Source organism: Cervus canadensis, chromosome 1, assembly GCF_019320065.1.
Source record: "Cervus canadensis isolate Bull #8, Minnesota chromosome 1, ASM1932006v1, whole genome shotgun sequence".
Classification (NCBI taxonomy): domain Eukaryota; kingdom Metazoa; phylum Chordata; class Mammalia; order Artiodactyla; family Cervidae; genus Cervus; species Cervus canadensis.
In genome coordinates, this window is record NC_057386.1 from 19,708,723 (window position 1) to 19,720,827 (window position 12,105).

Genomic DNA, 12,105 nt, shown 5'->3' on the forward strand with positions numbered 1-12,105 from the left:
GTTCATACGCTGCAACTAAGATGTGGCACAGCTGAAACAAATAAATATAAATATTTAAAACGCATAGAACTGTATGCCCAGAAAATTTCATTTAAGCAAACAAAAATAAATAGACTTTATCTGATTTATTTTTTCCATAATATATATTAATTCCTTCCTATGTGTCAAAGTACTGTGCTAACCCTTAACATATATGATCTTATTTTCATGCTTATAACAACATCCTGAGGTGGATGAAGTATAGGTTATAAAAGTTACATATTTTGCCTAACGTTTGTTACTATGTCAGTGGTGTGGCAATGATGAAATTGAAGCTCTGGTCTAACTCCACAGTTCATGCTTTTTATATAACTCAAAAGGGCATTGCCGATGCTTCCCTGGTGGTTCGGTGGTAAAGAATCTGCCTGCCAGTGCAGGAGACACAGATTCAATCTCTGATCCAGGAAGATCCCACATGCCAAGGAGCAACTCAGCCCATGCTCTGCTACTCTTGAGCCTTGCTCTAGAGCCTGGGAGCCAGAACTACTGAGCCCACATGCTGCAGCTGCCTAAGCCCTCGTGCCCTCGATCTTGTCATCTGCAGCGTGAGAAGCCACTGTGATGAGAAGTCTGTGCACCACAACTGGAGAGTAGCCCCTGCTCACCGCAACTAGAGAAAGCCCACACAGCAATGAAAACCCCAGCACAACCAAAAATAAATAAATAAATAAGTGAAAATTTTAAAAAATTAAAAGGGCATTGCCCTCCCCAGAGTAGTCATCCTGGAATCCTTTATATGTCACATTGTAGCAAAGACACATAGTATCAGATTCAGTTAAAATAAAAACTTCTCTCTTGGAATTTCTTTGAGGGCCTACAGTATATTCTGAATATCCTTAATAATGGTACACCTTTATCCTTTACTTGTAGAATTAGTTTCCAGAAACAGCCCAAAATCTTTAGAAACAGTCTGTCGAGAAGATAGATGATCCAGCTAAGTAATTATCTGGTCTTTAAAAAAAAGCATAGCTGTAAAGTAATAAAGTAATAAAATATTCATCCTAGTTTAAAATACTGACTTGGAGGGAATTTCCTAAATTAAGTGGTAATATTATACAAATTCAGGGATTATACATTTTCTTACTGAAACAGAGACAAGTGTGGTAAAACGTAAAGAACAGTGAGGCCTAGGGATGAAGGGCCCTGATTCTTGTACCTGCTCTGGAATAATTAGCTGCATGCTCTCAGCAGATCCCTCATTTTCTGGACCTCATTTTCTCATCTACAGGAGAATGTATTCTCAAATTCCAATCAGTTTGTGAGCAAATGAGAGTAAGATATGACTCACTAGACAGTCAAAGATGCATAGAAACATCTATGCATAATATATAAAGATTATATCTTTATAAAGATTACATTATAAGGCAGCTCTTTGTCAAAACATATAAGTGTGTAAGCTTTAAGATGTTTGTTAAGAAGATACCACATGGTCATATATGGTACAGAGGGGAAAAAAAAAGTGTCAAGTTGCAAGTCAGCACAGATATTGAAGATGGTTTGTGATGATGGGACCAATATGGTGGCCTATTTCTACTTCCTAACTGTAACATGGCCTCTGCAGGAAGGAGCAAAGGAATACGCCATGCTGCATAACCCTCGCTCCAAGTGCTCCGGGCGTCGCCGGCGAAGGCACCACATGGTCAATGCTTCCTGCTCCAACACTTCAGCCTCTGCTGTGGCCGAGACCAAAGAAGGGGACAGTGACAGGGACACTGGCAATGACTGGGCCTCCAGTTCTTCAGGTACAGTGAGCAGAAAATGACCTCTTCTTGCTACACAAGGTAAACCCAGGATCATGCCCTAACAGTTAACGTTATTACCTTTTTAAATTGTTCATTCTTTCCCCAGGGTCACCTGTAAGCAGTAGAGACAGGGAATGTTTTCGTTCCTAACTCTTCTGCCTTTTGGTGTAGATTGAAGAGCGGAGTTTGTGGCAAACCCCTGAGGCCAGCCGCATTCCACCTTCTTGTGTTTCTCTCATTCCTTCCTCTCTCAGAGGCGAACTCTCGCTGTCAGACGCCCACGAAACAGAAGGCAAGTCCGGCCCCACCTCAGCTCTGCGTAGTAGAAGCACCCTCAGAGCCTGTGGAGTGGACTGGCGCTGAAGAATCTCTTTTTCGAGTCTTTCATGGCACCTACTTCAACAACTTCTGTTCAATAGCCAGACTTCTGGGGACTAAGACATGCAAGCAGGTACTGTCTGAAGGGGATGGGAATCAGTCCTCGCCCTGGGAGCCCTTTGGCCCTTTTGTAAGGCTGCCTGTCTGGATAGAAGCTGTCTTAGGTTCAGTCCTTCGTGAGCCTGTGCTTCTGGACCACGAAGGGGATTCCCCACACATGGGGAGCTTTCTGCAAATGCCAGGCCTAGTGATACTTAGGATCTGCTCTCCTTGCTGAATTTTTATTTCTGTCTGTAGCCACTATCTAACTCTTCTGGATGTTTCTACCCTCTCTCAGGTTTTTTCTTTTTTTGGTGTTCTTGCCTTTCTTTCTAACGCATGGATGCGTGCTAAGTCGCTTCAGTCGTGTCCAACTCTGTGCAACCCTGTAGACAGCAGCCCACCAGGCCTCTCTGTCCACGGGATTCTCCAGGCAAGAATACTGGAGTGGGTTGCCATTTCCTTCTCCGTTTCTTTCTAAATGTGGACCCATTTCCTGGAAGGCACTCCTGGGTCCTTCTGGGGATCTTCTTATCTCACATCTCTGCTCCTGCTTCTGTAGCTGCCACCATCCCCCTAATCAGTCTTCTCAGTTGCTTTATTCTTCAAATGTTCTATCATTAGATTTCCTAATTACCACCCCTAATGACTGGGTCTGGACCTTCTGCATCTCACTCACATCATCATTAGAATCACGATCTGATAGTAGCTTCTGACCTGGAGGCAGGAGAAGCCTGTGGGGAGCAGACAGACTGAAGCGCAGGGATAGAGTCAGGTATTGGGGCCAACTGGTCCAAACAGGAACACCAGAGCTTGAGCCCTCCTCACTTAGCTCCCCACTTTCCAGAAGAGTCTCTGCAATCTTTTCTTCATGTACTCTCCACTTAGAACAAGTAGTAGAACCATGAGCTGAAGTGCCCTTTGCCTCCTTTCTTTTAAAATGAAAGAAGGTTTACTCAGGGGGGAAGCACACTCCATAGATGGAGTGTGAGCCATCTCAGAAGGCACAAGAGGCCTTTTTGGAGGAAGTAGAAATGAATAACTTTATTGCTTTGCCAGGCAAAAGGAGACACAGCGGCTCATGCCTTGAAAAACTGTGTCCCTCATTCCTTTTTGGATCTTATACCTGTCTCCCTAAGGCACAGGTTTTTTACCTAAAAGCCTGCAAACTGTGTACAAAGCAATTTTTGTGTGTTATTTTCCTGAAAAGAAGATTCACAGTTTTCATGGAATTGCAAGAGGGCCTGTAACCAAAAAGAAAAAGCTAAAAAACAAATGTTCTAAGGGAAACAGCATGTTTAAAGGGACCAGGCCTTCCTGAAATGCCGTCCTACTAAAATAGTCAAGGCTCTAACATCTTTATGCCAACAGAGGGAGCTAGTGCTTAGCTGGGTGGTACCTCAGGTCACGTCAGACTCAGTCACACAAGGTACACAACACTGCCCTTCCTAATAAGAGGCAGATACTGTTGGTAAGAATTGACTCCCTCTGGGCTTGGAAGGCAGAGCAGTAGATGAAAGCAACGGACCAGGAAAACTGCACCTGTGCTCAGTCAGGATAAACACTTAAGAATTAACTTCAGGGACTTCCCTGGTGATCCAGTGGTTAAGACTTCTTGCTCCCAATGCCGGGGGCATGGATTCAATCCCTCATCAGGGAAGTAAGGTCCTGCACCCCACACGGCATGGCCAAAAACAAAACAAAACCAAAAACACAACCAAAAACAAAGAACTTCAGAACCAGCAACCCGGTGTCCCAGTGCTGCTCTGTCTCTCCCTGCTAAAGATGCTCAGTCATCTCCCCACAAGCTCTCCAGAAACCAGCACCTGCCTCGGTCACTTATCTGACCCCTCAGCTCAAGAAGTGACAGGTCCTGTTGGATTTCTCTTCCAGGTCTTCCAGTTTGCAGTCAAAGAGTCACTTATCCTGAAGCTGCCCACAGATGAGCTTATGAACCCCTCGCAGAAGAAGAAGAGAAAGCACAGGCAAGGGTTGGACCGAAGGCTTTCTGTGGCCAGGCTGTTTCTGTGCCCTGACCGCCCCTAGGGCCTCGCTGCTGCCTCCCTCTGCAGCCCCTGGCCATCAGTTCAGCGTCACCCAGCGGAGGGCCTCCTCAGAGCACAGCCTCCTCAGTGCTCCCTGCGAGTCTGTGCCTTGAATCAGCCCTTCCCTTGTCCTGCAGTGCTGTGGACCATGAAATAACTGATTTTTAAGCTCCTGGCCAGCAGGATGTGAACTGGCCTCATGGCTCCACCCTGAGGCTGTTTCTTCTCCCTGGGTCGTTATTACCACTATGCTCACTTCTCAACTCTGATCAGAGTTTTTTTGTTCTGTTTTTGTTCTGCACTTGTTTCTCTGAGTTGCATAATAACACTCTCTTCTAGCTAAACTTTGCTTAGGGTTGGAACCTTTTTTTTTTTTGCATCCAACACTCCATCTGGCTTTGTTCCCTAAAGAACTGACACTGGTTCCAGATATAGAAGGAAATCCCTGCGGCATCTCCCTTTCAGTTCCTTCACTCAGAGCAGATTTCTGAAAAGTCTTCCCACCTCCCCATTGTGAAACGCCCCCACATCTCCACCTCCTCAAAGAGAGGGAGGGCAGGGGAGAGGAGAAATGGAGAAATGTTAGCATTTTAATAGACGTAGAGGGTTTGGTTTGGTCTTGCACCTGTTTTTGGTTTTTTTATGTATGTTTGTTTATGGGTGGGAAGTGGTGTTCTTGTTTAAATCTTGAGCCAGAGGCCAGCTGCAGGTAAGGTGGGCTCCAGCTTCTGTGGACAGGCGTCCAGGCCTGTTGTGAAGGGATTTGGGGAGGATCCCAGTGATCAGATCGCAGTCCCCCAGAGGAGGTCATGCTATCATTTACCCAAATCTGCAGAGTTCCCCAGGGCCACGACCCTGAGCTGTACCATCTCTTGCAGGTTGTGGGCTGCTCACTGCCGGAAAATTCAGCTGAAGAAAGGTAAGCTCCACTGGGGCACTGCGCTCAGGTTGCAGCCTGTGGCTGCCCCTCCCCCGCCCCACCCATGGCTGCACTTATTGACCCTGCATGGCTTCCGCACATTGCAGGTCCCCCCTGCAACAGCTGATAACAGCTCAGCTCCTCACTGCAGCTGAGACCTCTCAGGAGATATAGTCACAGGCCTGTGGTCTCTGACTTTCATCATGTGCCATATACAGGGTTCTAGGCTTCATTTAGTGTTTTGGGGCGGGGTTTGTTTTATTTTTTTGGCCAAGCGGCATGTGGGATCCTAGTTCCTCAAGCAGGGATTGAACTCAGGCCCCCTGCCGTGGAAGCACAGTCTTAACCCCTGGACCAGCAGGGAAGTCCCCTCATTTAGTGTTTAAAATGACTGCCCTGTAATCACACCATTTCCACACTCTCCCTACAGAGCAGATCACTCCATTGTAGCTTATGGACCACTACCACCTGTGATTACTTCTCACGTCAGGTGCTAAATGCATGCCCAAGTTGGGCAGGACAAGCCTCCTGAATGGGGGCAACTGTACCCTAGGGAGAGAGGGTGGCTCAGGAGCGTGGCCACAGTAGTGTGTTCTTTTCTCTCTTAGATAACTCCTCCACCCAGGTATACAACTACCAGCCCTGCGACCACCCGGACCGCCCCTGTGACAGCACCTGCCCCTGCATCATGACCCAGAATTTCTGTGAGAAGTTCTGCCAGTGCAACCCTGACTGTAAGAGTGCTCTGTTGGCTGCAGTGGCCAAGCTCAGCAGCCCAGGTTTCCCTCCCCTCGCACCCTTCTCTGCTTACGGGCCTTCCAATACCCTCTGTGCGGCCCTTGAAGCATTCTACAGAGGAAACAAGATCTTTAAGATCAGGGGAAGTCATTTTTTAAAAAGTCCTGAGGTTATGATTCTAAAAGCCACAGTTACGCTGAAATAAGCTGCTTTTCCAGCTTCACATTCTAGGGCAGCATTAAGAAATGGGAGAATCTTTTTCCTTAAGATGTAAATACAGCCTTCCTTTCCAGGATGTTGTTTTACAACGTATACAGGTTACAGCTCTGTGTGTGTCTGTTTTAGTCTCCTATCTGGAGTTTTAGCCTCAGGTTGGTCTGGATGTCAGCAGAGGGTGGGACAGAGACTCAAGAGCGCTTTTCTCTTGCTTCTTACCCTTGCCTGCCCGCCCCCACTGAGGCTGAGCAGTTGGGTGGCAGCCCCCAGAGCTTGCAGACCTGGGTGCCCAGGCAGTTGTGCTGGAAATACCTTGTAACACACAGCAGATAGCAATCTTAACCACAATAGAGGGGTGGGTGATTGTGCTGGGAGGGCAGTGGGTGGAGGATGATGGCATAGAACGGATGCATTATGTTCTCAAAATGATTCTTGTTTTGATGGTGAGGATTTACCAGTGAAAAGCACTGATTTCTACTTCTCTGGAGCACTGTTCACCTCCCTGCCAAATTCTCCCAACAAAGTGGAGGTGGTAAGGGGAGAGCATTGTTAGGGATTCTGTAGAAAACACTTCTCCAGAATCAAACCTGCTTTTCTGACTCAGATGTGAATGCTGGGAGATGCTCCATTTTCTCTGAAAAACACTTGAGTCTGTGATTATTGGGACTGCCCAGGTAAAGAATTCACCTGCCAGTGCAGGAGATGCAGGTTTGATCCCTGAGTTGGGAAGATCCCCTGGAGATGCAAATGGCAACCCACTCCAGTATTCTTGCCTGGAAAATCCCATGGACAGAGGAGCCTGGCAGGCCACAGTCCATGGGGTCACAAAGAGTTGGACGTGACTGAGCCACTAAACAATAACAACAACATGTGATTATTGGGAAGGCAGTTTCTCTGCTATTTGCCAAATATCCTTGAACCCATAACACTGACTTCCCCGCTGTCCCCTGAGTCAAAGCGGACCCCCGCGTTAGCCTGCTCATCTCCTTGACGTTCCCTGTCACCCTGCGCAGGCCAGAACCGCTTCCCCGGCTGCCGCTGCAAGACCCAGTGCAACACGAAGCAGTGCCCGTGCTACCTGGCGGTGCGGGAGTGCGACCCCGACCTGTGCCTCACCTGCGGGGCTGCGGAGCACTGGGACTGCAAGGTGGTGTCCTGCAAGAACTGCAGCATCCAGCGCGGCCTCAAGAAGGTGCGGCTCCCGGCTCCAGGCCAGGCGCGGGCAGGCTGAGGATCCGTGCAGCCTCTGTCTGCGGGCCCCTGAGGTGGTGTGCACACCGTGTTGGTGATTCCTGACAGACACACGTTTCCTGAGTTCATCAAGCCTTTGGTCCCCTTGAGGGATTAGAGAAGTAATCCCCTGACTTGGCCAGACTGAGAGGAGCAGGGAAGAGGCCATGTCACTGACCATGTTTGTTTTCTGTGGACATTCACAGTGAGTTCCACAGGGTCAGCTATAGGAGGTTCCCCAGGCTAGAAGAAGAGGTATCAGGTCTCTTTTCATCACCTCCCACCAGAATACAATGGCTGAGTCCTTTTTCTGTTTTCAGATCCTCTTACAGTTGCTAGTTCTTTCCACCCTGCTGCCCGCAGCCCACGTGCATGTCCAGCACACATTCCCCCCCGCCCCCAGCTCGCACACGCCCTGTAATCTGAGGTTTGACTCCCTGTTCCCCAGCACCTGCTGCTGGCCCCCTCAGATGTGGCCGGATGGGGCACCTTCATTAAGGAGTCAGTGCAGAAGAATGAATTCATTTCTGAATACTGCGGTGAGGTGAGTGCTATCAGTGTGGCCCACATTCTTACATGGAGAGATACTGATGAGAAACCCTTACTTTCTGTGGGCCAGACTTCTGTGAATTGATCTCTAAATAACTCAGCCAAGTTCTCATGTGGCCTCTCGGGGGATCCCACAGAACTGTTTGCAATCCTGAAACAAACCACTCTTTCTTCGACTTTTTGGCAACTCAGGCTATACAAGGGGGCCAGGCAGGCGGGGGACTCTGGTCTGTCTCAGTGCTGGTTAGCCTGTGCAGGGATTGGGATGAAACTAGCTGAGCTCCCCCTCTGACTGCTGTTCTTGTGGTCCTCCATAAGCCCCCTCCTGGCCCTTTCTAGAGGCAGAGTGCCGTGCCCTGAGCAGGCAGCCACATCTCCACTGTCTGTTCCTTGTCTGTCTCTACAGCTCATCTCTCAGGATGAGGCCGATCGACGAGGGAAGGTCTATGACAAGTACATGTCCAGCTTCCTCTTCAACCTCAACAATGGTAGGGAGTCTGTCTTTCATCCCCACGTGGTCTCAGGCAGGTCTTTCTACCAGACTCCCCTGGTCATCATTCAGGTTCGGACCAGCACTGAGTCTTCCATCCGATGATTAGAGCACAGTGGTGAGACTGAACTCAGAGACTCCAGGAGCCACAGTTTGCTTGCTCTGGGAGAACCTCCATTTCCGGGTTGTGTTTGTTAATCAGAGCCCCGAGTGCTTATACCTCAGAAATCTCCTTTCCGAGTAGGTGGGAGGAGAGGTCTGTAATTCCCACAAGAGGAAGGGAACCCGCAGGGAGTGCTTCCATGAGAGGCTGTTTCTAGCTCCAGTTAGTGTGCTGGGACTCAGAGTTTCCCCTGCATTGTTTCTGTTGCAGTTTAGTTGATTTCAGATTCAGGCTCAGGAAGCTGTAGAGCTTCCGGGTAAGCTCATGGTCCCCCTGGTTTACTTTATAGATTTTGTCGTGGATGCTACCCGGAAAGGAAACAAAATTCGATTTGCAAACCATTCAGTGAACCCCAACTGTTATGCCAAAGGTGAGTTCCCAGTAATGTGGGAGGTGGGATAAATGATGGATGCTTCATTTACTATGATTTCTATCCATTAGTTCAGTTTTTTATCATAACCAAATTATTTCTTTGTCCAAAGATAATCATGATTAATGTCTAATATCATTTCTGTCTTGGTTTTTTAATCTGCTTTTCTGACTGAATACATTATAAACATTTTTTCCTAATGTGAAGCTTTTGAAGATAATTCTTTCCCTGTGTCACTAGCCAAAATAACAGATCTAAAAGCATAGAGACAACTACCTTCATTGATGACTTTCTGATTCCTCTTCATGTGTGTTTTCACTGGGAAGTGGGAGAAAATTGGCCCAGACTCACTACTGATCATTGACTTGAAGTGACTGGGAATCTAGCCCTGGTTTTGTCCTATTTCAGTGGTCATGGTGAATGGGGATCATCGAATTGGGATCTTTGCCAAGAGGGCAATTCAAGCTGGCGAAGAGCTCTTCTTTGATTACAGGTGAGGCAGCCAGGAATAGCCCTGGGGAAGTGGCCCAAAGGGCAGAGAGGGTAGCTGTTGAAATTTATCTGGGGGGCTGAGGGTGAGTGATATGGATGAAGGACATCTCATGGTGACCAAGGCTTTTTCTCTGTGGTGCTCTCTGGGGCCTTGCCTCTGAAGCAGGAGCCTTGTAGGAGGGAGTAGGAGGGGAAGTGAAATGGGAGGGAACTTCATCTTTTCAATCACACAGGCCTCGGTAGTGACCTGGTTCCTCCTCCTGCCCTGGGACAGGTACAGCCAAGCTGATGCCCTCAAGTACGTGGGGATCGAGCGGGAGACGGATGTCCTTTAGGCCTCGTGGGCCCCTCGCCAGTGCTGTGGTCGCGGCACTGTCCTGCTTTCATGCACACACCACTGCTGCTCGAGTTTCCTGCACTATGTGTCTCCTACACCGAGAAACCCCCCACCCGCTCCCTCTGTAGTGAGGCCTCACCTGTGTCCAGTGGGGACAGAACTGTCTCAGCGAGAGGGGAGACAGAGGCGGCTAGGGCTTGGGCTCCCAGGAAAGAGAGTTGCACCAGTGGGAGGCTGCGTCTCAGGCCTTGGAGGAAGAGAGCACAGGCTGGGGGTGGGTGATGTTTACTTGAGTTCTTAATGGCTCCCCAGGCTGTGGGCCTCAGGAGTCACCTTGGACGGTTCCTAACAAGCATTAGCCTAACTTTCCAAATCAAGGATCCTTCCTGTAGTTGGGTCACCAGCAGATCTCTCTGTGGTCCTGAGACTAGAAGAGGACAGGTTCAGTGAAGTTTGATACCCAGAGCTTGTGAGTGATCAGGGTTAAAGATGAGCCTGGCGGGCGGAGCAGACTGAATTCAGAGGGGAGATGGGGAACCTGACTACTACCTCTTTCCCCCTGACATGCTTCAAACTGAAAGAGTGTGGGTTCTAAGAAAAGCTCTTCAAGGCTGGGAGAAATAAAGCTGAGTGCCATCCATCTTTCTGCAGACAGTGAGAACCAGCCCAAGGACAATAATAAACTGCTAAGCCTGGGGCCCAGCAGGCTTTGGGGCACCCTCTGTGTGTACTCTGGAGACGAATGGGTATGTTTTCAGATTCCCAGGAGCAGATGCCAGTGCCCTGTCAACCCCTTTCAAAGTTCTGATTTGGCAGTGACAGGTGGGCATCACACTGCTGCTTAAGAACTGGAGGGGTGGTGCAGCCTGGGTCTGACGCTCTTGTTCCCTGCAGATGTAGCTGTTTTCAGGCCTTTCTTTTCCCTTAGGGGCTGGGCCTATGGGGCCGCTTTTGCTCCTGTCTTCTGGGTAGTGGGGTGCAGGCCTGGACTAGCGAAGGGGAAGGTTGGTGGATCACTTTCCTGCGTGGAGTCCCTGCTGTAGGAAAGGATAAGTTGACACTATGTGTTTGGAAGTGGGCGAGGAGCTCCCAGGTTGCGCGTGTTTGGGATGGCACCACGCAGGCAGACTGGCAGAGGGTATTTAAATGTCGAGAAGACACAGGCCGGCCAGCTGTGCCAGTTCATAGTGACATTCTCTCTGGGATTCATGGAAGCACTTTATTTCCTCTAAAAGGTCTAGAGATTGAGGTAGAGTTTGAGCTAAGGTCTCGGGGGTCCCTGCCCAAATCTCTTTGCTGAGGGAGCGGGGAGGAGGTGGTGGAAGATTCTCCTCCAGTTCTATCTCATGTCCTGGTGGAGGCAGGAGGAGCTGCCATGAAACAGCAGAATTGAAGGAGAACGGCACCAGCCCTAAGAACCGCCCCTGTGTCAATGGCTGGTGCTGAGCTGTAGGGAATAAGGCGCTTTGTGCTAGGGAAAGAGAAGTGGGCAGGTACAGACAAGCCTAGGGTGTTAGATAAGGGAGCGGGCTTCTCCCTTCTCTGTGGAGTCAGAGCCTCTCTTCCCTGGTCTGTGCTGACCACCCCCTTCCTCTAACCCCATTGGTTGTCCCAGTGAAGCAAGGAGTAGGGTCCCCTCTGGCCAAACTGTCACCTAGGGATTTCTGTGGGACATGCGCGTGCACACACATACACACACACACACACTCACACTCACTCACTCACTCACTCACTCACATACCCTCACTCACCACACTAGTGGGCACACAGGCACTCAGCACTGAGCACACGCCCAGCCAGTTCCTGACAGAAGCCTCTTCCCACCTGACGGGGCCAGCCCCTGCCAGGCTTCTGAAATCTTCATCTGCTGTGGTTTGTATGCATTGTGTATAGGGGACACCCTCTAGCTGGACTGTGGGCTCCGAATTACTCATAAATTATAGGGAAAAACCAGAGACAGAGGAAGGAGGGTTAGGACTATCTGAAATGCAGTCCGGGGGCTGGCTATGAGGAGTAGATGGGGAAAAATTGACATCCAGCCTTTGAAAGGCTAGACTGACCCCACCCTTCCCTCAGCGTGCAGAATCACTGTGGTTGACCCCCTCCTTCCCCTGTGTCAGACCACTGCCTACTGCTGTTGCTCCAGCATTCCCATCCTCTCCCCTGATCTCCCCCACCTTTAATGACGGGTCTTAACCCCTCCCCCCAGACAAGTAATGATGGAGTGAGGTGGTGGGAATGGCGGGGGAGGCTGGTGTATGTGCGGCTCTGTTGCCAGTGAATTTCACGCACTTTAAAGTCCTGTGGCTTGTGACCTCTTATCTGAATAAAGTGGTAGAATCCATTTTGGCAAGTTGT

The 12,105-nt window shown here is 49.3% G+C and overlaps 1 protein-coding gene across 4 annotated transcripts in view; it reads left to right on the plus strand.

The window, feature by feature from the left end:
* EZH1 (enhancer of zeste 1 polycomb repressive complex 2 subunit) overlaps window positions 1-12,091 on the plus strand; it is a 30,892-nt gene extending 18,801 nt beyond the window's left edge. For 3 of the 4 annotated variants that reach the window (XM_043468036.1, XM_043468045.1, XM_043468052.1), the window contains exons 11-21: window positions 1,601-1,781; window positions 2,036-2,232; window positions 4,092-4,183; window positions 5,122-5,162; window positions 5,771-5,896; window positions 7,130-7,308; window positions 7,795-7,890; window positions 8,302-8,383; window positions 8,838-8,918; window positions 9,327-9,411; window positions 9,685-12,091. In XM_043468036.1, the coding sequence (XP_043323971.1) occupies window positions 1,601-1,781; window positions 2,036-2,232; window positions 4,092-4,183; window positions 5,122-5,162; window positions 5,771-5,896; window positions 7,130-7,308; window positions 7,795-7,890; window positions 8,302-8,383; window positions 8,838-8,918; window positions 9,327-9,411; window positions 9,685-9,745 (1,221 nt within the window). In that variant the 3' untranslated portion in view covers window positions 9,746-12,091. The remainder of the gene's footprint in view (window positions 1-1,600; window positions 1,782-2,035; window positions 2,233-4,091; window positions 4,184-5,121; window positions 5,163-5,770; window positions 5,897-7,129; window positions 7,309-7,794; window positions 7,891-8,301; window positions 8,384-8,837; window positions 8,919-9,326; window positions 9,412-9,684) is intronic. The other variant, XM_043468055.1, reaches the window with a different exon arrangement.
* Window positions 12,092-12,105: the final 14 nt, after the last annotated feature.